The sequence below is a fragment of the Dasypus novemcinctus genome, chromosome 29 (assembly GCF_030445035.2).
Source record: "Dasypus novemcinctus isolate mDasNov1 chromosome 29, mDasNov1.1.hap2, whole genome shotgun sequence".
Taxonomy (NCBI): Eukaryota; Metazoa; Chordata; class Mammalia; order Cingulata; family Dasypodidae; genus Dasypus; species Dasypus novemcinctus.
In genome coordinates this window covers 19,511,385-19,537,768 of record NC_080701.1, presented here as the reverse complement: position 1 = coordinate 19,537,768, position 26,384 = coordinate 19,511,385, and the positions used below count along the sequence as shown (strand labels likewise).

General features: G+C 36.6%; 1 protein-coding gene across 1 annotated transcript in view; it reads right to left on the bottom strand.

Annotated features, from left to right (window-relative positions):
- The window catches only part of KCNU1 (potassium calcium-activated channel subfamily U member 1), a 163,617-nt gene that overhangs the window by 73,248 nt on the left and 63,985 nt on the right, over positions 1-26,384 (bottom strand). Inside the window, 5 exon segments of the mRNA XM_058289816.1 lie at positions 18,125-18,225; positions 18,362-18,451; positions 22,103-22,171; positions 22,523-22,635; positions 25,883-26,035. Of these exon segments, the coding sequence (XP_058145799.1) occupies positions 18,125-18,225; positions 18,362-18,451; positions 22,103-22,171; positions 22,523-22,635; positions 25,883-26,035 (526 nt within the window).

The following is a 26,384-nucleotide window of genomic DNA, read 5'->3' as shown; positions in this document are numbered from 1 at the left end:
ATCTAAAGGAAGAGTATAAAAATTCAGAAACATCAAGAAAGGTCAGACTGTAGACATACTGGACAAAGACTTTAAGAAAGTATTGTCAATATGCTCAAAGAGATGAAGGAAAATACAGAGAAATAACAAAATGATATCAGGAAAATAATATATGAATATTATGAGAATCTTGATAAAGAGAAAGAAACTTTAAAAAGGAACCAAACAGAACCACAGGAGTTGAAAACCACAATAACTGCCATGAAAAATTTCCAAGATCTCCATTTGCAAAAAATCAAGGTGGACCCCTATCACACACCATATACAGAAATCAATGGAAAATGGATCAAAGACCTAAATATAAGATCCATAACTATCAAACTCCTAGACGAAAATGTAGGCAAACACCTTCAGGACCTTGTGTTAGGCAATAGTTTCTTAGAATTTACACCCAAAGCATAAGTAATAAAAGAAAAAAATAAATAAATGGAACCTCAGCAAAATTGAAAACTTTTGTGCTTCAAAGGACTTTATCATGAAAGTAAAACAACCATCTACACAATGAGAAAAAATATTTGGAACCACCTGTGATGGTTTGAAGCTGCACGTATCCCATAAAAATATGTTCTTAGATCTAATACATTTCTGTGGGTGTAAACCCTTTGTAAACAACATCTTTTGATGAGGTCATTTCAGTTAAGATGTGACCCAACTCATTTACGATGGATCTTAACCCTCTTACTGTTGTCTTTTATAAATGGAATGAATACAGAGAGAAAGCCATATAAACAAGAAGCTGAAATCAATGAGATCTGGAAGAGAAGGGAGAGAGCAGCAGATGCTGCCATTTGTCTTGCCATGTGACAGAGGAGGCAAGGGTTGCCAGCAGCCAGTCTTTGAAAATAAAGCATCACTGTGATGATGTCTTAATTTGGACATTTTCAAGCCTCAAACTAGAAGCTAATGAGTTCCCAGTTTTCAAGAAAATCCATTTCATGGTATCTGCTTTAAGCAGACTGGGAAACTAAAACACCACATATCTGATAAGGGCTTAATATGATATATAAAGAAATTTTTCAACTCAACAACAAAAGAACAAAAAAACCCAGTTAAAAAATGGGCAAAAAAACTTAGACATTTCTCCAAAGAAGATACATAAATGACCAAAAGCATATGAAAAGATGCTCAATGTAATTACCCATCAGGAAAATGCAAATCAAAACCACAATGAGATAACATTTAACATCAACTAGGATAGCTATTATTTAAAAAATGGAAAATTCTAAGTGTTGGAGAGGCTGTGGAGAAATAGTAACACTCAGTCATTGCTGGTAGGATATAAAATGATGGCACTGCTGTGGAAGACACTTTGGTGATTCCTCAGAATGTTAACTATAGAATTACCATATGACCTGGCAATCTCACTTCTAGGTATATACCCAAAATAACTGAAAGCAGGGTCTTGAACAGATATTTTCACACTGATGTTCCTAGCAGCATTATTCACAACTGCCAAAAGATGGAAGCAACCCAAGAATCTAATAAAATGTGGTATATACATGCAATGGAATAGTATTCAGCTATAAAAATGAATGAAATTCTGATATATGCACCAACATGGATGAACCTGAAAGAGATCATGTTGAGTGAAATGAGCCAGACACAAAAGGACAAATACTGTATGATCTCAATGACATGAAATAATTAGAATAAACAAACTCATAGAGTCAGAATCAGAATATAGGTTATTAGGTGACAGGGTGGTTGTAGGGAAAAGGGAGTTAAAGTTTAACATGTACAGAATTTCTATTTGGGATGATGGAAAAATTTTGGTAATGGCTGGAGGTGTGGTCGCACAACATGGTGAACATAATTAACAACACTGGATTACATATGTGAATGTAGTTAAAACGGGAAATTTTAAATTGTATAAAAGATACTAGAGTAAATTTTTTTAAAAAAATCCATGGAACTGCACAACACAAACAGTGAACCCGAGTTAAACCATGGATTAATAGTTCAATTATTAAAATGTGCTTTCATCCAAAGTAACAAATGTACCACACCAATGCAAGGTGTTAATAGTAGGGTGGTATATGGGAATCCTGGATTTCATCAATGATTTTTCTATAAACCCACAAATTCTCTGAGAAAAAAAAATCTACTGAAAGCACAATAATATTTTCTGTAATTTTAGAAGCTTTCATTATTACCAATGTACATACAGGTATAAAGGCAGGAATTGGGAAAAACAGCCTGTATGGGGTTTGGTGATGTCTTTGACTAGGCTTTGCCAAAGTCTGAAGGTCAAGGATAAACTGGTCCAGATGACTTCTTATAGTCTCTTTCCACTCTAGATTCTATAATTCTAATATCCTTGAAAAAAGAAGTCTAAAAATTTTCTCTCCACTTGTAGGAATTTGATATGGTTCATGAATTCCAAAAATAGATATTAGATTATGTGTGTAAACTGCTTTGTACCTGGGTATGATTAAATTACAGTTAGGGCTTTGATTGAGCCATGTCAGTAGGGTGTTGAGTTCCTGTCCCTTGGTGGGTGGAAACACATAGATAAAAGCCATGACAAAGGACAGAGTTGGGAGTTTTGAGCCGGGAAGTGAACACACAGGAGAAGAACACAGATGACTAGGGACGGCTCTTTAGACATGGCAGAAGCCCCGGGGAGAGAGACAGAGCCGTTCGCCTTATAGTCTACAGCTGGCCTTGTGAAGAAAACAGAGGAGCTGAGCTGGGAGAGAAATGAACCCCGGGAAGAGAGGAACCCAGGAAGCCTGAACCCTGGCAGACGTTGGCAGCCATCTTGCTCCAACACGTGGCAAAAGACTTTAGTGAGGGAAGTAACTTATGCTTTATGGCCTGGTAAACTGTAAACTCCTACCCCAAATAAATATCCTTTCTAAAAACCAACCAATTTCTGGTATTTTGCATCAGTACCCCTTTGTCTGACTAATCCACCACCTTTCCCTGTAATTTCAATACTACTTTGAGTATTGTGGGGTAAAGTAAAGGGGGGGGGGGGCGGGGGGCAGAGAATAAAATAAAAATATGAAAGCAAAGTCCCCTCTCTCAAGGTGACATCAACAACTAAAGTTTCTCTGATTTCACCCCTAAACAGTTTAATCATTTTTACTTCTTTATATTTTTATCTATGTGTAAATGACAGTACTCAAATAATTATTATTTTTTTTTCAGATTGTAGGCAAGGAAAAGGAGAGTAGAGTTTTCCATAACACTTTAGCTAGACTGTTAATGTCATGCTCTGGTGTACTATGATTTCTCAATGGGTCAATTTCTGGATAAGCATTAGACAACAGGAAAGGTGTGGTATCCAAGCCTGGTAACATTCTGCAAAAATGAAACCTCTTTTATACATGGTCAACATCTTTTTCTCTCCTTTAAGAAGTGATTTTCTTGAAAGCAACAAGCACTGAACATTTTTCTTTGGTAAACAGTAGGCTCCAAGGACATGCTTCATACATGATTTCCATCTAGATAGCCATCATTCTACCTCTTTCTTTTTTTTTTTTTCCTACCTCTTTCTATCTCACTGAAGCAATTTTTATCATAGTTCAAATGTATGAAAACAATGACTATATTATTTGGATAATCCTGAATCTGCTCCAAATTACTAAATAGCCAACGTGTTGCAATAATTTGCAAAATTTAGGTCTTTAACAATTATTGTGATGCAACTTGAAAGTGATATCACATTTTCTGGATAAGAATCACTGCTCTTCAGAGCTGATGAAGCTGTAGGGAAACAGATCAATCCAAAGCCTTAAAGTGATGGTGACATTCATCTATCCATCCATTAACTGTTTTATTTATTTACGTATTCATTCATGGTCAGAACTTTACTTCATGAAAATTATTAAAACCATGAAAAAATGGCATGGATTGCCATGAGAAGAGACCAGAGCCAAAGAAAATGCCCGGAAGGCTATTGTAACCAATGGGATGAGAAATTGTAACCAATGGGATGAGAAATGAGAAGGGTCAGAGTAGATGTTTAGATGTTAGAAGAACTGGAGAAAAAATGGAGAGCCATGGTCAGCTGTAGGAGGAGAAGAACAATAGCAACTATCATGAATATAGGAAATAAGGCATTTGTGTATTCTGTGTGGACTTGTTATCGAATTATTTTCTTTTTTATTGGAATTCAGAGAGCAAATGGTTACTAAACCCTACTTTAGAGGAAAACATAAGTCATATGAGAGGATCTCTCTCTCCTACCTTCAGCCATTGGTAGGGGAGGAGAAACTCTGGACTTCAGCACTGCTTAGGTGAGCCGTGTTGGGGGGATGAGCAGGTAGATTTGGTGGTATAGTTATATTTCAACCACCTAGGTCTGGAGTTCTCCTCCCTAGGGAACATTGCCTGCGTTGACTCCCTTCTTGAAGGGGGTCAGTTAGTCTTGGATGGTTATGGAAAAAGTGACCCAGGCCAAACCTAAAGAAAACCTTGAAGTCGGATCAATTCAATATGGACACACTTTCCTTTTTTCACACCCTTTTTCCAATTTCTTCTTTATAATTTCCCTTTCCTTTAACTGTGACTCCCGCCCAGAATATAAACATTTTCATGAGGACTCTTAGTTCTCAGGAAGTGGGGATTAGGGGATGTGGTTAGAAAAACTTTCCTAAGGGCATTTTTCACGATGCACACACTCTCCATCCCATCACTGACAAAGCTTCTTAAGAACTCCTCCCTGCTCTGGTTAAGGACTATTTTAAAACCTTAGCCCTTAGAGTTTTCAGTAGAAGAAAGGAACCATTCTGGCACAATAGCAAGCAGTGACCTGTATAGTGGGTTCTGGGAAAGTTCCTTCCCAATAACTTGTTCTAATAAGATAAAGTAGAAGGACTCCTGCTTCTATTCTGAAAGGTTCACCTTACTGGTCAGCATGCTTTGAAAGTGAAAAACATCAGGAAGTAGGTTAAAATAAGTACAATCTTCTAGAACTTCTCTACTTATTCCTATTTATCTGTATGTCATTGATTGGAGAAGAAATCATGAGTTTTTTTAGTTAGGTGCCCATGTATAATATGATAATTGGCATATATATAGGTCTTACTTTGTGCTTTTATATTAATACATGCAATCTGCACACTCTTTATGTATTAAACTTTTCATTTAATCCCTTTAACAACCCAATGAGGTAAGTGATATTATTATCAACACTTTACAGACTCTGAAGCATAGTGACAGCTTAAATAAATTGCCTGAAGTCACACAACTTAAAAGTGACAGATCCAGTATCCATGGCTTTAACCATTCTGTCATGCTTCCTCTCTAAAATGTTAGATTACTTTAGTTAGATTTATTTTCAAATGTTAGATTATTCTAATCTGTGGTTCTAGATTAGAAAAAGGGAAGTTATCAAAGGAATGTTTATGATCACAAATCACAGAACATTACAGTTGAAAAGGGTCACAGAGTTGGTCAGGGTTCCCTTTATAGAGATGATGAGACTGAGGCCGGAAAGGTAACATGTCTTCCCTAAATCATAGCTGATCGGTGCCGTGGCTGTGCTCAGAATGTAAGTCTTCTAAATTCTCATCAAAAATTACTGGGAGGAAGTTAGAGAAAAACCAGGTAGGTTGGATAAGTTTGATAAAGAGATAGTTATGTGAAGGAAATGAACTGGAGGTACATGAAAACATGAAAAATTCTTCCTGAAAATGCATGTGATTTCATGTGTTTTCTATTAAGTCATTTCTGAGTCTTTGGGGGAATTTCCAGAGCTTATCATGACTTTTAAAATTATAGAACCAAGTAGTTTGCTTCTAGAATTATGTCCTCATCAACCTAATTTGGCTAGAGCTCAAGTACACATTTGGGCAGATTCAAGTTCCCAAATGAATCCACTCAAGCGAATGGCCTGGTGTGCATTTTATGGTACTCTGCTGCCATCATGTGGCGAATGGAAGGCAGAACCAGTTGACTCACTTGAAGTGGGCTATTTAAGAATACAAGACTGAGAGAATTCTCCCGGACAGAGTGGAATACAGTTAGTAGCAAGTAGATTGAGGATTAGTCAGGGGCAGAAAGAAGGAATGATTCTAATAGGAAAAGGAATAAAAGATTCTGAGGAGTCTGATAACTACACTGAAGCTAAAAATTTAGACCAAATTGAAGATGCCACTAATTTGTTCCCTAGATACTGTAAAATAATTGTTCCAGAAGTAGGTAAAATTTGTCCTATTATGAATGTAGAATCAGAACTTATATCTTCATATAAAAATCAGTCTATCTTTACACTAGAGCAACTTCCTGCTTTAACATATTCATTTATAGTAGAAGCTAGCTTAAAAATGTAGGTTACTCATTTTTATAAAGAATTTTTGTCTTGCAAAATCACTGATAGCAGGGTTTGAAAGTATGTATGTATAATTTCTTTGAAAAAAGTTTGATTTTCCCACTGTGATTACAGAGATATGTTTGCTGCATGAAGCCATGCTAATTTGCATGTAGACTAGTATACTGGTATTTGAGGTAAAATTATACCTTTTACTATACTATTTTTTTTCTTTCTTGTTAACTCCTCCTTGAATGGGACTTTTCTTCTTTTTAGTCATCCTCATCCACCACTTCAAAGATTCATATTGTTATGCAATGCAAAAAAAAAAAAAAAAATCAGTGTTTAGCTTTTGAATCCTAAAATGGGATCTTGAAATCCTTTTAAGAAACAACATTTTGCAGAGGCAAGCTTTCCATGGAAAAAGCCTAGAGCCAATAGGGATTTCAAAAAATTATATAGGAACAGTTTCTTATCACACTTAGAAAGCATTTTGGACTTTCAAGGGGAAACTGAAAGATTTAGAAAAATAAGTATAGCATTAAGACTAAACAATAATTAGGGTTAAGGAATGGCAGCATAAGTGCCATGGACCAACTCCTCAGAAAAGCAACCATAATTGGTGGAAATGATATATATAAAAACACAAATTCTGTGGAAATTGTTTTAATGGCATACAGAAAATAAAGAAACATTTAAGAAAATACACTAAATCTCCATTAAAAACAGCAAATCTGTGGGACTCGAGCCACAATCAGCTTCCCCCTCTAATCCCAACTAACTGTGAGGGAAGCTCCATTAGGAATTAATGTGGGCCAAGAATACAGGACTAGCTGCCCCCAGCATTTATTCCCCTCCCTTCCATATCAGAAGATAAAGCTCAGGTGAATGCAGTTAAGAGCTCAGAAGCTCCTTTCCTCCACATGGCCATAATTTGTAGGGAAAGGAATTTGGCCAGGCTCAATAGGCTGAGAACACTGGAGCTCCCTCTGCACTTTTTAGGGCAAAGGTTCCACACAGGGAGAGGCAAGTCAGAAGACCAGAGAGCTCCCAGTGCCTTGCTCATAAAGCAGGAGTGTCGCTCCAAAAGAAGTGGACTTTTGTCCTTTCCCCCAGCTCTGGAGCAGTGGCTCAGAAATTTTGCCTAGGCAGAAAGACTGGCCTAAGAAAAGAGATATGAAGTTATTTTACCCAGGGAACAGGGCTTTCCTTGGATCAGAGTGTAAAGAAGTTTGAGCCTAAGGGTGCTGCTCTTGAAGACAATGGAAATATTCATGTTAAGCAATTAAAGAGGAGGTTGGTAGTTCCATGAGACCAACAAGGTAAACCATAAGCCACTAGTCTATAGGAGAGAAACAGGTGATGAGACAGCTAAGAAGTGTTCTTCTAAGTTCTGAACAAATCTCAAAGGCTGGCCTCACAAATGATTTCTACAAAGGTGTGCAAACTTAACTGGGTCAGTCTGTGCTGCAATATATGCCTCAGCTATTATGCAAAGTAATACAGCAGGCAATGTGGAGCCTAAGAGTTGGGTGTGATGGCAACAGAAGGAGACGCCATAATGGAGAGAGAAGGGGAACAGTTAAAGAGAGCCCTGCTAAGACCACTGTCATCCCAGAATGACTGTGTTCATGCCCAAGGATGCACCTTCTAATGAGTGACATCAGATATCGGATGTTCCCATTATAAGGGAAACAGACTTCACCAAAATAGTGCAGCTAAGTCATTAACCAAAGAAACAAGCAATAGCAATGACAAGCTCTGTTGTCCGGAGTTGCTACAAAGCATTATCTCAAATGTTTGAGTTTTCTACAAAAAATATGAGATGCAAAAAGAAACAGGAAACCATGACTTATACACAAGGAAAAAAAAAAGCAGACAATAGAGACTGCCTGTGAGAAGATCAAGAGGTCAGGTTTGGCAGACAGACCTCAAGGCAGCATTATAAATATGTTCAAAGAGCTAAAGGAAGCCATAAAGAAGTAAAGAAAAGTTTGATGAAAGTGTCTTTTCAAAGAGAATATAACTAAACAAATAAAAATTATTAAAAAACAACTAAATGTAAGGTCTAAATTAAATGAAAAAGATCATTAGAAAGGCTTATAGTAGGCAAGTGTCCCTCCCCCTTTCCTACTCCACCAAATAAGGTCCATTCCCTATTCTCCAGAACCTGTGACTATGTTATGTTGTATGGCAAGGGAGGTTTAAATAGAATTAAAGATGCTAATCACTAAACCTTAAAATAATGAGATTATTCTTGTTTATCTCGCCGGTCCAAATGTAACCACAAAGGTTCTGTACATATGGAAGAGGCAGGTATAAAAGTAAGAGTCAGAGAAGATGTGATGATAATTGCAAATGTAATTTGTTTTACAGCGGCAATAGTAAACTGATGCAGAGCTCAACAGTAGATTTAAACTGGTAGAAGAAAGCATCAGTGAACTTGAAGATAGCTAGTGTTGTGAAATTTGAAGAACAGAGAGAAAAAAAGAATTAAGGTAAGTGAACAAATTCTCAGAAGAATTCAGGGTACAATTATTTGTGTCAACATACATAAAATGGATATATCAATAAGAGGTGAGATAGACAAAGTAGCAGAAAGATAATTCCAAGAAATAATGGCTGAAAACCTCCCAAATTAGATGAAAACCATAATTTATATATATATATAGTTTTTTCAATGGCTGTTGTAACGAATTACCATACATTTGAGGGCTTAAAACAGCAAACATGTATTTTCTAATGATTCTAGAAGTCTGAAATAGATTTCCCTGGGCTGAAATCAGTGCATTGACAGTCATCTCCCTCAACAGGTTATAGAGGAGAATACATTCCTTGCCTTTTCTAGCTTCTAGAGGCCTCCTACTCCACCTTCAAATCAAATAACAGACTTTTCTTTCTCTGACTCTGTTTTCCTTAGTTTCCATCACATGGCCTTTTCTCTTCTGTCTGTAGTCAAATCTACCTCTGTCCCCCATAAGGACATTTATTATTATATTTAGGGCCCATCAAGATATTCTAGGACAGAGGTTATTAACCTTTTTTGTTCCATGGACCCCTTTGCCATTCAGGTGAAAACCATGGACCCCTTACTAAGTCCACATTATACTGTGCATTATTTAATAAGTGTATCACACTTGTACCAACATGTCCCCACAAGAATAATTTTTTTTTTAATTTAAATTCAAGCTCATGGACCCCTTGTTAACAAAACCTGATCAAGGATAATCTCTCCGTATCAAAATCCTTAATTTAGTCACTTCTGCAAAACAGCTTTTACCATAGAAGTTAACATTTCCAGCCTCCTTGGATTAAGAACTTAATATATTTGGAGGCTGTTGCTTACTGCCCTGCACACCCAAAGAGCTCAATGAACTCCAGGTAGAATAAATGCAAAAAGATCCACACACAGACCCATAATAGTAACAATGCTGAACGCCAAAGACAAGGAAAAAAATCCTGAGAGCAGCAAGAGAAAACTGACAAGTCACAAGGAAAGCTAAATATTAACAGCTGGCTTTGCATCAAAAATGATGGAGGCCATAAGGCAGTGGAACAACATTCCAACTGTTGAAAGAGTTCTATACCCAGCAAGACCATCTTTCAAAAATGAAAGTGAAAACATCAACTAGAAATGGCTGAGTAAGGACATTCTGATAGTTCTCTAGTACATCAAGTAAAGAAAGAACTGGTAAAAAGTACCAGAATCAAAATTTTCAGAATTCTGGAAAGTAACCAAAGTCTTGCAGCAACCCAGAAACATTTAGTCAAGAAAAATGGTGTACACTGGTAAGAACAGTGAGCTTTGCGGTGTTGTAACTTACTCAAGCCCCGTCTCTTACTCCCCAAATGAGCAGTAGCCTTGAAAAATAACAGCCCACATTCCCTGTATCAGAGGAAGCAGAACAGAGCTGGAACTTTTTCAAAGCTTAATTTTCAAAGAAGACTCATTATTTGACCTTTCTGTTGGTTTCCTGGAAGACCCTACTTGAATGACTTATTTTTATTTGACCTCACTCAACTTGCTCAGTGCTAAAGATACTCCCCAGGGGGCTTGTTCAAATGTTTTAACATCAGAGCTACCTAAAGCAATGGAAAAGAGTTAGAAGAAACAATAGATTAAATAAAAGCTGAAAAGGAAAAGCTGAGGATTGAGATATCCATAGGGGCTTTGAGAAACTTCAAGGTATTCCTAAGACTCTAGAAAACTACAATAGCCCAGGCTGTGTACAGCTATGCACATGTTCAGGAAAGATATGAAAAGGCTCCAAGCTCTCCTCTCTGACTGAGCTTGAGGTTCTGTGAAAGCAGGAAGTGGAAGCTAAGGCAGAGTTGTCAACTGCCTAGTTGAATATTGAAGGCAAGCTCTCACACAAACTTGGCACATACTGGAAGACTTGTTTGGTTCCAGGTGTTTAAAGAAATCTTTTTCCAATTATTAGCTGACCACTAAGGTAACAGAGTAGACACTTTAGTGGCTCACTCATGAGAAAGATGCAGACTTTGCAAACTCAGTTCAGAAAATTTAGTAAACAAACAGCTACTATAAAAAAGCAGCAGCAACAACACACTTTAGAGTTTAGGGAAATCTGATTTCCAAATTGCCACACTATATATTTTTCAATGTCTACTTTAAAAACAGTTACAACACAAGAAAGTATGACTCATATGCAGGAAAAAGAGCAGACACTGTCACTGAGGAATCCCTGATATTGAACTTATTCATCAAACATTTAATTTATTTTTTTAAAGATTTATTTTTATTTATTTCTCTCTCCTTCCCCCCCGCCCCCCAGTTGTGTGCGCTCTGTGTCCATTTGCTGTGCGTTCTTCTGTGACCACTTCTATCCTTATCAACAATACCAGGAATCTGTGTTTCTTTTTTTTGTTGTTGCATCATCTTGTTGTGCTAACTCTCCACGTGTGTGGCGCCATTCTTGGGGAGGCTGCACTTTCTTTCATGCTGGGCAGCTCTCCTTATGGGGTGCACTCCTTGCACATGGGGCTCCCCTACGTGGGGGACTCCCCTGTGTGGCACAGCACTCCTTGCAGGCACCAGCACTGTGCATGGGCCAGCTCCACAGGGGTCAAGGAGGCCCGGACTTTGAACTACGGACCTCCCATGTGGTAGGTGGATGCCCTATTAATTGGACCGTGTCTGCTTACCATTCATCGAATGTTTTAAATCAGCTATTTTAAATATGTTATAAAGGAAAACATGTCTAAAGAACTAAAAGGAATATGAGAATGCTATCTCACCATTGAGAGAATATCAATAAAATGATAGAAATTATAAAAGGTACAAAATAGAAATTGTCGAGTTGAAAAGTACAAACCTAAAATGAAAATTTCAGTAGAGGAGCTGAATATAAGATTGAGCAGATGAAAGAATCAGAAACTTGAAGATAGGACAATAGAGATTATCTACTTTCAGAAACAGAAAGAAAAAAGAATGAATAAGTATAAACAGAATTTCATAGACCCACGGGGCACTATTAAGTGCACGAACATGTTAATGGCGACCCCCAGGGCAACCACTAAGAATATAACTCAAAATGTACATTAAATGAAATGGTAGGGAGAGCAGATGTGGTTCAAGATATTGAGCACCTGCTTCCCACATGGGAGATCCTGGGTTCAGTTTCCAGTGCCTCCTTAAAAACAAAAAAAAAAACAAGCAACAAGCAAAACAAATGGAAAAGCCAACTCAGGGAAGGTGATGGGGCTCAGTGGTTGAGCACTGGCTTCCCACATGTGTGGTCCCAAATAAAATCCCTGGCACCAGTACCTCAAAAATTCTATCTATCTATCTATCTATCTATCTATCTATCTATCTATCTATCTATCTATCTATATCTATCTACCTATCTATCTATACTTATCTATCTATATATCTCCAGAAAAAGACAGTAAATGAGGAAAACAGTAGAAAAATAAAAAGAAAAAAAGAAAAAAAGATATACCATGCAAATGGTTACCAAAAGAGAGCTTGAGTGAGCATATTAATATCAAACAAAATAGTCTTTAAGACAAAACCAGAGTTGTTGTTACCAGAGTTAAATAATGTATGTTGATAAAATGATCAATCCACCAAGATGATATTACAATTATAAATATATATGAACCTAGCAACAGAAACCCAGAATACATGAAACAAAGCTGACAGAACTGAAGAAACAGTCAATTAATAATAATTAGACTTTAATACTTAATTTTCAACAATGGATAGAACAAATAAACCAAAGATTAGCAAACAAATAGAAGACTTTAATAACAGTACAAACCAACTAGATCTGTAACATGTCTATAGAACACTCCATCCAACAGTAGCAGAATATTCTTCTAAAGCACATAAAGAACATTCTCCAGGATAGACCACATGCTAGGCTATAAAACAAGTCTCATTACATTTAAAAGGATTTATAAGTATGTTCTCTAACCACAATGAAATGAAATGAGAAATTAAAAAAATAAGGAAATGAGGTGTTTTAGTTTGCCAAAGAGCTGCCAATGCAAAGTACCAGAAATGGGTTGGCTTTTATAAAGGGGATTTACTTGGTGTAAAAGCTTATCATTCCCAGGCTGTGAAAGGTCCAAACTGAGGCACCATCAGAGGTGTTTTCTCACCAAATCAGTTGCCACATGTTGAAGCAAGATGGCCACCAATCTCTGCCCAGGTTTAAGCTCAGCAGAGGGCAACTAGGCATATGGCTTGTCTCTTTACAGCATTCTATATCAATCTTGGTTTTTCCTCTTTAGTCCTGAGTTCAACTGTAATCTATCAGGCCTAAAGCAGGACTTGTCTCCTCTTGATCTGTTCTGTGGGCCCAGACTCTTGTGCTTAAGCAATTCTCTAGTCCTCTCTCTCACATGACAGAATCAAACATGTATCATTTGTTTGTCTCTCTCTGTGTGTCCATTTATATCAGACCCAGCAAAAGGGTGGAGACTCAGCCTGAGTCATGCCTCACTGATGTAGTTCAATCAAAAGCCCTAAAATAATCTTAATAAGTAACCTAATCAAAGGCTTCTCAGGTGAATTTAATGCAATTAAAAGGTACCACACCCAGAGGAATAGATTAGTTTACAAACATAATCTTTCTCTTTTTGGGAATCAAAAAGTAATTTCAAACTGCCACACTGGAGAAATTCACATATATGTGGAAATTAAATGACCTGTTCCTAAATAACAAAAGAATAAAATAAAAAAAGCTGTCACTAGAGAAAATAGAAGCTATTTTGAGAAGAATGAAAATGAAAACACAACATACTGAAACTTATGGGATGCATATAAAGCAGTGCTTAGAGGAAAATTAATAACTGTAAATGCCTATATATATTTTAAGTAAATATGATTGGAAATCAATAACCTAGCCTTCCAACTTAAGATAATGGAAAAAGAAAAGTAAACCAAACCCAAAACAAACAGAAAGAAGGAAATAATTGTAAAAATTTAAAGTGGAAATAAATCAATTAAAGTGTAGGAAAATAATAGCAAAAAATAAACATGGCTAAAGTTTGACAAATTTTTAGCAAGACTGCACACAATAAATAGAGAACATTCATAATTCTAAAATCTGGAACCAAATAGGGACATTATTATCAACAGACAAAAATAAAAAGTATTGAAAGGGAATGCTATAAAACAGCTGTATATCATCAAATTAGGTAACATAGATTTAATGAACTAATTCCTAGAAAGACAAAATCTACCAAAATTATATTTAGAAGAAATAGAATATTTGAATAGACCTATGCCAAATATAGAGATTCAGTTACTAATCAAAAAACTTCCCACAATGTAAAGCTGGATTCAGATAGCTTCATGTGTAAAATTCTACTAAATATATTAAGAAAATCTCTGAGAAACTCTCCCAAAATATGGAAGAGGGAACACTTCCCAGTTTATTCTATTTACCCTGATGGCAAAAGCAAAGACATCACAAGAAAAGGAAATTACAGATCAACATCTCTTGGATATAGTTGAAAAATTCCTCAATAAAATGTTAGCAAACCAAATCCAGCAGCATATAAAAAAAATGTTACACTATGATCAAGTGGAATTTATCTCAGGAACACAAAGCTGATTTAACATCTGAAAATTAATCATCATAATATTCCATTTCAGTAAAATAATGGACAAAAACTAAATTATCATTTCAATAGATGCAAAAAAAAAAGACATTGAACAAAAATCAAAACCCCTTCATGATAAAAACACTCAACAATCTGGGAACAGATTAGAACTTCCACAACCAGATAAAGGGCATATATGAAAACCCCACAACTAACATCATAATGGTGAAAGGCTGAATGTTTTTCCCTAAGATCAGGAACAAGACAATGATATAAGCTGTCGCTGTATCTATTCAACATTGTGCTGGAGGCTCTAGTCAGGGCAAGCAAGTAAGAAAATGAATTAAAAGAAAATCAGATTGAAAAAAAATGAAGTAAAACTATCTCTATTTTAATATAACATGACTTTGCACACAGAAAATACTACACAATAAACTAAAAAACTATGAAACTAATAAATAAACTCAGCAGGGTTGCCAGATACAAGATCAATGCACAAAAATCAATTGTACTTCTATACAATAACAATGAATGAACAATCTAAAATGAAATTAAGAAAATTTCATTTACAATAGTATTAAAGAGAAGAAAATTCTTGGAATCAATTTAACTAACGCAGTGGATAATATATATTGTGAAAACTACAAAAATTGTTAAAAGAAATTAAAGAAGTCTTAGCTAAATAAATGTAAATACATCACATTTTTGTAAATTCAAAGATTTAATAAATTCAAAATGGCAATATTTTCCAAAATGCCCTACAGATTCAATGCAATATCAATCAAAATCACAGTTGACTTCTTTGTGGAAATTAACAAGCTGATCCTAAAATTCCTATAGACATACAGAAACCCAGAATAGCCAAAACAATCTTGAAAATGAAGAACAAAGTTGGAGGATGCACATTTCTTGATTTCAAAACTACAAAAAGCACAGAAAACAAGACAGTGTGGTACTGGAATAAAGCTAGACATACAGCTCAGTGGAATAGAATTGATTGTCCAGAAAACAAAGCCTCACGTTTATATCTGTTAACTTTTGACAAGGGTCCTAAGAACAGTCTTAAGAACAGTCTGTTCAAAAGTTTTTTGAACAGATGGTGCTGAGTCAAATTGAATATCCACATTGAACGTAAAAAAAAGGATGGCCCCCTTCCTCACACCATAGCCAAAATTCAACTCAAAGTGGTAATAAACTTAAATGTAATAACTAAAACTATACGTTTCATAGAAGAAAATATTGGAGTAAATCTTCATGACTTTGGGTTGGTCAAAGCCTTCTTAGATATGATATCAAAAGCAAAAGTCACGAAAAAGAAATTAGATCAACTGGACTTCATCAAAATTAAAAAGTTGTTCTTCTAAGTATATAGAGATTTACAAACATCATTTGTCCATCAAGTAAAAACTCCCCTCTTGTGAGTACAGAGTGTGTGTAAATTCAGAAATTTTGACATTAAAAATTGGTTATCAAAAAAATAAAAAGACACGACACAAATGGGATAAAATACTTTCAAATAATATATCTGATTAAGAAATTGTATCTAGAATATATAAAGACCTCAGAGAAACTTGATAACAATAAGTCAATTTTAAAATGAACATATGATCTTAATAGATATTTCTTCAAAGAAGATAAACAAGTAGGCAATAAGATGCTCACAAAAAAATGTTTGCCATCATCATCCATCAGGGAAATCCAAATCAAAGCCATAATAAGATACCACTTTGTATCCACTAGGATGGCTACAATCAAAATGACCGATCATTGCAAGAATTGGCAAGGTTGTCAAAAATTGTATACCTCATGCATTGATGGAGGGAATGTGAAATGGTGCAATCCCTTTGGAAAACATTTTGGCAGTTCCTCAAAAACTTAAACATAGAGTTACCATATGACCCAGCAGTTCCATTCATAAGTATATAGTTAAGAAAATTGAAAACGTATATTCACACAAAAATTGTACACTAATATTCATAACAGCATTATTCATAATAGTCAAAAGGTGAAAACAAACCAAATGTCCACCAAATGATGAATGAATAAGCAAAATGAGGTATTTTTACACAATGGAATATAATTCAGCCATAAAAAAGATGTTTAATACTGACATATGCCAAGATATGGATAAGCCTTGAAAACATTATGCCAAGTAAAAGGATCTGGCTTCAAAAGGTCACTTACTGTATGATACCATTTTTATTATGGTATGTCCAGAATGGGCAAATCCATAGAGACAGAAAGACTAGTGGTTGCCAGGGATCAGGGTAATGCAGAATGGGGAGTGACTGCAAATAGGTATGGGGTTTCTGTTTTGGTGACAAAAATAGTCTAAAATTGATTGTGATGACGGTCGCACAACTCTGAATATACTAAAAACCATTGGATTATACACTGTGAATGGGTGAGTTTTATGGTATGTGACTTATATCTCAATTAAGCTGTTATAATACCAAGTGCTTTGGGCTGGTGAGGGGTTGCTAGATAAGAAGAATCTGACAGCTTTGTGATGTGTGAGGGGAGAAAAGGAGGGGGTCCTCACTTTTCATTTGGATTCATGGTGAAGTCCACCTAGAGACATGTCCAGTGACAATGCAGGATGGCTACAGAAGAAGAGAGAGGGCTGAAGCAAGGAGAAGGCCACAAGAGGGCATGCACCCGGTTTCCCATGTGTTGACATGCATGGGGGGAGATTTAGCAGAGGGACCAAAATAACAGATGGAATGAAAAGACTTAGGTGTGAGGATAAGGAGGGCTTTGCAGACCTCATGACTAGAGGTGGTGGCAGGCACAACATATTTCAGGGACAGATGACATAAGGTGACTCCAATCCAGGAAGAACAGATTCATTGGTTGCTGATGCAGAGGTCACAGAAGCTGACATTTACAGACCAGAGGGAATGACTTCCCACAGGAGGGGTCAGTGGAAAATTGCATGAAAGGATATCATGCTCCTCTACTGCAAGGAAAATCATGATGTTAAGCAAGTTTAAACCTGCATTTAAATAGCATCCTGGGAGAAGGAGAGAAGTACATTTAAGAGACAAGAAGGGCCCAGAAAGGAAATTTAAGCTTTGAGTTGACTGATTTTAAGTCCTGAAACATTGGAAGTTTACCCAAAGAATCTGAAAGCTCCCAAGAGAAACAAAGTGTTAAACCTTTGAAGAGAAGGGACTAAATTATCATGAATGCATGCAATTAATTTTTCTTTTATAGCTATTAAGTAGAAAGGATTGTTGGTAAGCTATTGAGTTCAATTAGAGAAAAGAGAGAAAACTACATGTCTGCATCACTGTGTCAGAATGAGTAAAATTTAAACTCCTTACAATCCATTAAGAGAGTACTCAAGGAGTGAGTGGCATGCTCATGATCAAGCACGCAGCCAGATGCAGGATGAATTTTCAGTCTAAGGCTGGGAAAATCACTGTGACATAGTAAAAGCAATGAGCTGAAAGTACGATTGCTTGGGATTGAGTTTGGCAATTTTGCACCAACTCAGATGCATAACACTCCTTAATCTTTTCTGGAACTCATTTGCCTGGCTTGTATAGTGGTTGAAGGCAATAACCCTAAGGTCTTTTCCAGCTTTAAAAGACTGATTCTGGGATTGATATGCCCAGTGGAGAAATATCTGCCACTTCTTGGCCAAGCTCAAATGTGCAATCTTTGACGAGATGGAATCCTCTTCTTTTACCTTGGCCAGGCCTCTAGGAGCCGGGCTAAGGCTAGCCAGAAATAAAAGACAGTTACCTGTGATGGGTTGGCGCTGGTTCTTGATTTTGCAGGCACATTTTCCAATTAGCTCAGGAGTATTCACATCAGCGTGACAGACAGAACAGTAAAAGGAAGCCCTGGACAATGAAAGCAAATCAAGAATGACTTATGTGGGGCTTACCACTATGGCGGCAGGGCGCTGACTCAGTCTGCCTGCCATTAAGTTGCATTTGCTTTAGTGCTTCCCCCATAAAGTAATTTTTAAAAAATTACCTTCTGAGTTCCTTTGAAGATTCAGCAATAAAGAACCCTATTGTGTTCTTACGCAGCTTAACTTGTGCCGATGGATTTAGTATCAGACTCCTGGAAGCAGAAAATAAAAATACGGTTCATTTTTCCTCTGATTTCTGTGGCAATATTTGATGTTTTACTCCCTCATTACCAACGGATTCTCTAAGTTGCAGTGTTAATAGAAATCAATTTCTTTTTTACTGCCAAACATGATGGAAAATGTGATTTTGACTGTATCTCATTCTTTGTTTGACTACTGCTAAATATGCTGATAGCTGTGCTCCATGCCCAGCTGAGCTGACAGTTAAGTTACTCATTGGATTGTGTCATAAATCTGTGATGTTCAAACCGACTCAGGTACATGAAGCCTTGCTAATTTAGTCTATCAAATGCCAACTAGGCCAAAACAAAGAGATAACACATTTGCCTATCTTCTTGTGGTACCAGTGACTAGTGGTGTTTATCCTTAGGCCAAATGCCATTTAAAATTTGTTAGGTCTAAAAGGTCACTTTCATTAATAAATATTCATGATTAATCAGCTTCATTTACAATTTCCTTTATTTGCCTGTACAATTTGTGAAGTTGTTATTCCTCTAACTTGATTTTTTTTTCTACCTTGCCTGCAAGTTCCTTGAGAGCAGGAGCCACATGAATTGTTTGTTACTTGAATGCTTGGATTCTCTGTTTCCTTATGGTTCCTATGTTTGAAAATGCTGCCTTGTAGCTTTCACCTGTGTTTCTCTTTGGATTAAGTACCCCATTATGACATTTTGCGTTCCCACCTTTCTATCTGGGTTTGTCAGGATTCCCATCTTTATTTCCTTTAATTCAAACTTACAGTGTATTGAGGTCTTAAAACCTCTTATCTCTCCTCCCATCTTTTGTGCATGATAAAAATATTCCTCTTTTCCTTTTAAGGTGGAAATGCACCTTTGAAAGAGGCCAAGCCTTAATTTTCGCAACATTTTATTTCTGTTGGGAAGGTTCTCTAAAGTAACTTTCAAGTATTAGAGGACACAGACAAAAATGAAAGGATTTGAAACTCCAGTCCTCCAGTTTTGTGCCAAGAGTAGAGAGAGACTGAATCTCTGTGTTAGGTGATTAAGACCTGGAACACTGATTGGCATTTTTTGAGCACTTGTTAATTGATGATAATGGGTGGAATTATTCATTTTTAACTTTGAAATAGGGAGCACATGGATTCAACCATCCCCAGTAACACTGGTGGATGTACACTGACTAGCAAGCATAAGCTTAGTTGTGCCTTATATGCCTCCTTTTCTTTTTAAACATGAGTTCTCTGAGCTCATGTTACATATTTAGTTGTAAAGACACTTTATGGTAACTCTGGTTTCCTTTGAGAGAAAAGGAACTTCCTCTGAGGATTTTCTAAAACTGGCATTGTAGCTCGTTCCTCTCCATGAATCACTACCAGTTGCTCTATTAGAGAATCTTTGCCACTGAAACCAACTCAGAATATTATTCAACTGGGGCCAGATTCAGCTTCGTCCTGTAGCAGGTGACAAATTATTCCCTAGACAAATCCTTGTGATGTCCCAAGGCTTTGGCAATTGTTAGAGTCTATAAATTAAAGGAAGAAGTAGAAGGTGAGAAAAGATACAGGTTTTCCTCAATTTTTCAATATACTCATCTGAACCCCAGCCATTTAGATGTCCCATCTTCCTTTTACCCATGCTAGCTGTGGTGGATTTAGTACACTGTGGTGATCAGTTCAAGCATCTAGAGTTAGATGTTAGAGTTAGTCTGAGTTCAGGTTCTGGCTTTGCCATTTAGGAGTGCTGTGAACTTGAACAATTTATTTAATCTTTCTGGGTCTCCTCTTAAAATGGGGCTAATACCAGCGCCCATCTCACAGTGTTGTTGTGCTGAGTCATGAGTTAATGGAAGCAAAGGACCTGGAGCAGTGTCGATCATGGAGTAACAATTATATAAAAGTGCTGTTATTACTAGCAATGTCTCTGCCAAACCAGGGTTTAACTCCCTTCGCTCATCTGGCTTTTCTCAAGGTTAAATGTATTTTGGAGCATTTCCCTTTCTCTTTTGGGGTAGATATGTCCTAGCCCTGGGACCACTTGTACCTATGTGAAAATTAGTTGTTTAATAAATATTCATGTTTCTAGTCTACGATGTCCAAAACAACTGTCCTGATAGAGTTTGGGGAAATGTAGGATGGATGATAGAATTGGAAAGGATCTTCAGTTCACATATTCCAGTGGATTTCTGTTGTCAGTAAGAGCACTGACTATAACACAGGGACTTAGGAGAAAGTTCTCAGGACCTGACTTCCGAGATGTTGCTTTTGCAAAATCTTAATTGGGGTTTTAGAAGTTATATGCCTTTACAGTTTTCAAATAATTCTCATTCATAGTCCAGGTTATTGAAGGCTAATGATGTTAAAACTTGATCGAGTTTTGGGCAGATCTGAAATCCAAACTATTTGGCTTAAGATTTTAGGATGCTGTCCTTTTCAGCATGACCAGCTTCCAATACAAAGTTCATTTGCTCAAGCATGCATAGGTTTAGAATGTGAGATTTTCATAAGCATGGCAGAGTTGTTAAATAGATTTTAGTCAGTCTCACAATAAAATACTCTGTTATTCTTTCCTTAATGACCAGCTTTTTACGGTACCCCACTGATTTCTTCCGCTTCTACACCCTCTCTTCTCAGCCATATTTTTTTCTTCTTTCCAATCTCAGCTAACATTTCATATAAAGTCATCCCTTCAGAGTCAATCTTATATCACTCAGAATTATTGAATTCTGAATATGCCCATATAATTCCTGACAATGTCATTTTTGGAGCTCATTTTACAGATGATGAAATCTGAAGACCAGACAGATAACTTCTTCAAGGTCACAGGGATAGCAAATCATAATCAGGTTTAGAGTCTAGATTTTTGATTTCAATACAGCTGGAGTAAGTTTTCCACTTAACCACATAACATACACACACACACACACGAGTCAACATTGTTCTTCTTATGCTCCATTCTACTTAAAACTCCATTTTCCCGTATTCTTCTCTATATTATTGCAGCTGATTCTTGTTCTTTATTTCCTTTTTCTTCCATTTGTGTTTGTATACATTCAGTTTGTCCTGGATTTCCTTTCTATTACTTGATAACTTTTGTTACTTCTCCTATTATCCACTATTTTGTTACTCAGGACATGCTGTATATCTGATAAAATGTTATCTCTTTGCTATATATACACTATCAATTAATAGACTTTGTCCAGTAAGTCAGTCAAATCCACATTTTTCCATATTTGGGGGCTGAGTTTGTAAGTCTAGAGTTTCTGGGATTTTAAAAAATTATAAATAGTTCCACTTTATGGCATTGTTTTTTCTTTCTTTTTTTTTTGTTCATTGTATTGTTTTATGGTTAAGACTAATGATATCTGGTAATAACATAAAGAGAAACAAATCTGAGCAGGTGAGAACTTCTCCTCTCCCATGCTCCTGAGAAAGACTTGGGCAGGGCCATGGGAACAAAGCAAGTGCCTGTCCACCCACTAGAGTAACCCTCCAGCCAGGTCTTTAGCAGCTGCACTGAATATACCACAGTAGTGGGAGAAGCAGCACTAGGTGGCTGACTCTCAGTAACTTGCAATAAAGTAGTTATGGCTGGATCTTTGGGAAAGCTTTAGTCATAAAGATTCTCCCCCCAAAAAATTAAGAGATGAGAAGCCTCTTTAAATACCTGGAATTTTGCATGACGTTTTTGTGTTCGATGGCTATCAGCATCAGGTTCATCTTCACAAAGCAGATCCTGAGAACAAGTAGTTGTGAGGAGGGAGAAAAGAGCCAGGTATGAGTTCACAAGAACTTAACCAGTACTTTGTGCCTGGGTGAAAACTTGCCCTTCAGCAGAGGAAGGACCTCCAAAACATGGAATTTTTGCTTGGAGGTGAATCCATCCTGAAGGAATTGATAGCCAATGTGCCAAATGGGACAGACATGGAATTGCCCTGCACAGACTGGAGACTTCTAGGATTCAGGGACTTTGACTTACTCATTTTTATATCCTCCAGGTTTGTCATGGCCTACAAGGAGCCCTCAATGAACACTATTGAAAGAATACTGTTGCAAAGCAAGAAGGAAAGAATTTCCCTTAACTTACCGGGCTACTTCAGGAAAATTCATTCCAGCAAAGTCATTAGAGAGCCGTTGAGTCAAAATTTTGTTCCTGAGGCCATCAAAGAAATGTTTTTGCCAGGTATGCTTAGGAGTCACCTGGAATATACAGTCACATCACAAGAAGCACCTTGATATGGGATATGAAATGTTATAATTCAAGTGGCATATTCTGCTAAGCAGCAAACCAGTTCCCATTGCAGTTAGGTCATAGAAAGGAGATTTATCCCAGTACTTAACCAGAAAAATGATAAAGAACTAAAAGTCTAACATACATGTCAACTATTTTGAACAGAGAGTTTAGAATGAGATGGAAACATGACTTAGCTTCCTTCCAGATGGTAGCTGGTCTCCTTGCAGGAAATAAGTATTCCTATGCCTTGCCCATTCCTAATTTCAGCAAAGGAGACTGGTTTTTAAGTCAGAAATAATAAGATGGGAAGGACAGTGTGAAGTCTCAGTCATCTCTGTTTAGGTATGGCTGTTCAAGATTGTTTTTGAAACATGTTAGTTTTCTTCTGATCAACCATATACTTCCAAGAAAAAAAACTCATGGATGATGCCCAGTATCAGAATCCTTCATAAATTCAAATGAACTGGAAGAGTCATCCTGATATATGAAAATGAGGATGTAAAAATCAAATACAGAAGTAGGTGACTAGAGAAATGAGAGATATGAATAGAAATAGATATTTTTCAAACAGTCTAACTGAAGCCTGAGGGGAGGCTATTTGAGTAATTCATCTCTGATTGTTGTGTAATATCTCAGGAAATTCCTTCTGCTTTGCTTGTGTCCAACTCATCCTCCCCCACCTGTATCTTAAGAATCACTATCATAGCACTGTTATATGACAGGACAACCTTCTAAAGGCCCAGAATTTCAGGTGAAAATCTATAGAAATTTCTATAATTCTGGAGCACTGTGGCTGTGGAGTTACGGCTAGTTCAGCTCTCCCCCAGAAATGGCCATCTTTGTGGTTTAAGGGAAAAAATATTAAAAAGCCCCAAAGAAAAAAATTCTTCCCTATTAAAAAAGACCATCTATTTCAGCCAAATGAGGTTACTCCAACTTTCAGCTGAATCACCTTAAAATTCTCTAATGAAGGTTCAACTCTCTGGCAGTCCATACCACTAAGTCCCATTGCTAAAAAAAAATTGATTTAGTGCTTCTAATCTAAATCTTTCCAATTTAGAAAGAGGGTAAAAAATCATAACTCTAGATTGAGAAGACCTCAGACACAATTTTAAAAATATCAGAAAGGAAAATAAGAAGACAAAATGGATTTTGGATAGTAGCAACTGCGAGTCCAAACAGGCAGGTGGTTGAATCTACTCTTGGTTTAAGATTAAATCAATGTTCTTTACCTAGACCTAACCAGAAATGCTCTTTGGATAGAATTTGTAACCATATAAATAATATAATTAAAATGCATGTCATAGATCAAAGGCCATTTAAATTGAGTACTCCAAAATTTTATTAATATTAACTCAATATTTTTAAAAAATGGGATTAATAACTCCCATTTTATAGATAAAGAAACAGAGTCAGAGAAAGTAAGACCATAAGCTGAGAAGAATAATATATAAGACCCTAGAGCCCTGGCCAATAAACCTGGGTCAATAGTTTATCTAAAGTACCAGAACTGAAGCTAGCATTTAAAAAACTTGCCCTGTTTTAGAGTTTAGGATTTCTGAAACTGGGTTACAAACTTTACTTTCAAACTCAAAAACATTTCTGGTGACCACAAATCTCTGTCAATTCTCATATTCCAAAAGCCATCCTTTGATGACTTGTCAGATGACCATCCTCAGAGAGAAGGTTACAACTCTAGATAAAAAAGACAAACATAATAGGGCTGGTTTTTGCATCTCCACCTTTCTTACTTGAAGGAGACAAAGCCTTAATATCAAGTTCTTATTCCACTTATCTTCTCCAGCTTTGGAGATAAAATCACAACCATCACAACAGAAATTGCAGTTCTCTGCCATTTTATAAGAATATAACACAAACAAAATCAGTTTACTTATAAGCTCCACCCTTGGTCATATCCACTGACCAGTAGGTGAAGGTAAATGCATGTTCCTGTAGAAGTATCAGCGCCCATTCCCTGGAGCCTAATGGTTATTCCTTCTATGTCACACAAGGAATGACAGAAGAATTCTGTGTTCCAAAGTTAGTATTTTGTTGTTCAGAACATCTCTCACCTCCTTTGCTTTTCCTTAGTAGGACAGAACAGAAATGATGTAAGAATTTAATTGAACAGAGGAACTACAGGGCAAGGAGAGGCCAAGGTGGAAATGGAGGGCAAGAAAAAGGCAGGTGTAGATTTAGAAGTAATTGGAAAGAAAGTCACTTCCTGGAGAGGCTTTGGACAGTGGACCCCAAAGACCAGTTGAGAGTTAAAACAACTTTTATGGAGTATTTCATGAGAATGAAATTGCACACCTTTTGTGTGTCAGTGTTTTACAAATTCTGCTCTGAATTCTTCTCTAGCATGTGGTATCTTAAGTTTCAAGGAATTTGTAATTGTGGAATAAGATGCCTTAGATGTTCAGTTCAGTAGCCTCCTTTAGTACTTTATTTTGTCTCAGCCAAAGATATCAAAGATCTGATGTAGGAATTTGTGGGAAGATACCCTACCAGAAACAAAGGGCATAGTTTTAAGACTGTGGGCCAGACAATTCTAGGTCTGCTTCTCACTAACTTAATACAGGAGTAAGTTTGTTAGTTCACTTCACTGACCTATTGCTGGGATATTACCTTGCAGTATTATTGAGAGGAAAGGCATAACGTATTTAAATTACATTTCATATAGTAGTCACTCAATATAAGGTCACTATTATTATTATTATTACTGTATAACATGTCCCTAAAATTACCTGGAAAATGAGATATTAATTATTATTTGTGTTGTTATTCCAGTGTTAATGCTATGTATTATGTCCACTTTTAATTTGTATTTAACTAACAATTACATTGTATGGATTCTCCATTAATACACAATCTCCACTTATGTGCCAACTTTTTTTCAGTAACTCAAAATGCCTCCTCATTTATGAATGCATTTATATTCATAACTTCCAGGACTTCAGTTAAGAAGCAGAATTGTGATTTCTATTTTGTTGACAAATACTACTGGGCAAGACTAAAGTAAATGACTTCTTTGGGATCGGTGCAACCTGCAACATGAGTCTAGATCTCTGAAACCCTTACCAACTCTAATACAAATCAAATTTTATTTTTAGGGGTCTTTTTGCTATCCTCAAATTTACTTTTCTATTTCTGACTCTAGAAGGTGAGGAAATAGGGTTAGAGTGAAGATTCAACATCAACTTACAAGGTTACCTTTTCGTTGTGCTCAATAAAGAGAGAAGTTAGAAATGTGCATAAGCCTGGCACCAAGCAGCCCTGGGCAATAAACCCCAGCTTCAGTTCAGCAAAGCAGATGATGTTGTCCCCAGCATTGCAGTTCCAGCTGGGAATCTTTGGCAGGTAAACCTGTTTCATGATGGAAAGAAGGTCAAAAATCTCTTCCACCATGTATGTCTTTCTTTCATTGACTTTTTTCTTCACTCTTGCATGTGATAGTCGTGGTCAGATCAGTAGAAGTTATAAGCACAAATTCAACATTTGAAAGCTATTTGTGGTCCATTTTTCCCACTTTAAAAATTAGTAATAGCTACAACTGCAAAATCAGGTCAAATGACTGAGACCTCTAATTCTGTAACCAAATCAACATTCTTAAGGGATTAACAAGCTTAACAAAACTCCAAATTTCACCCAGAACTAGCAAAAGTTTTTTTATCTGTAGACCCATTAGAAAAGTATTGAGGTTCACCTAGTTCCA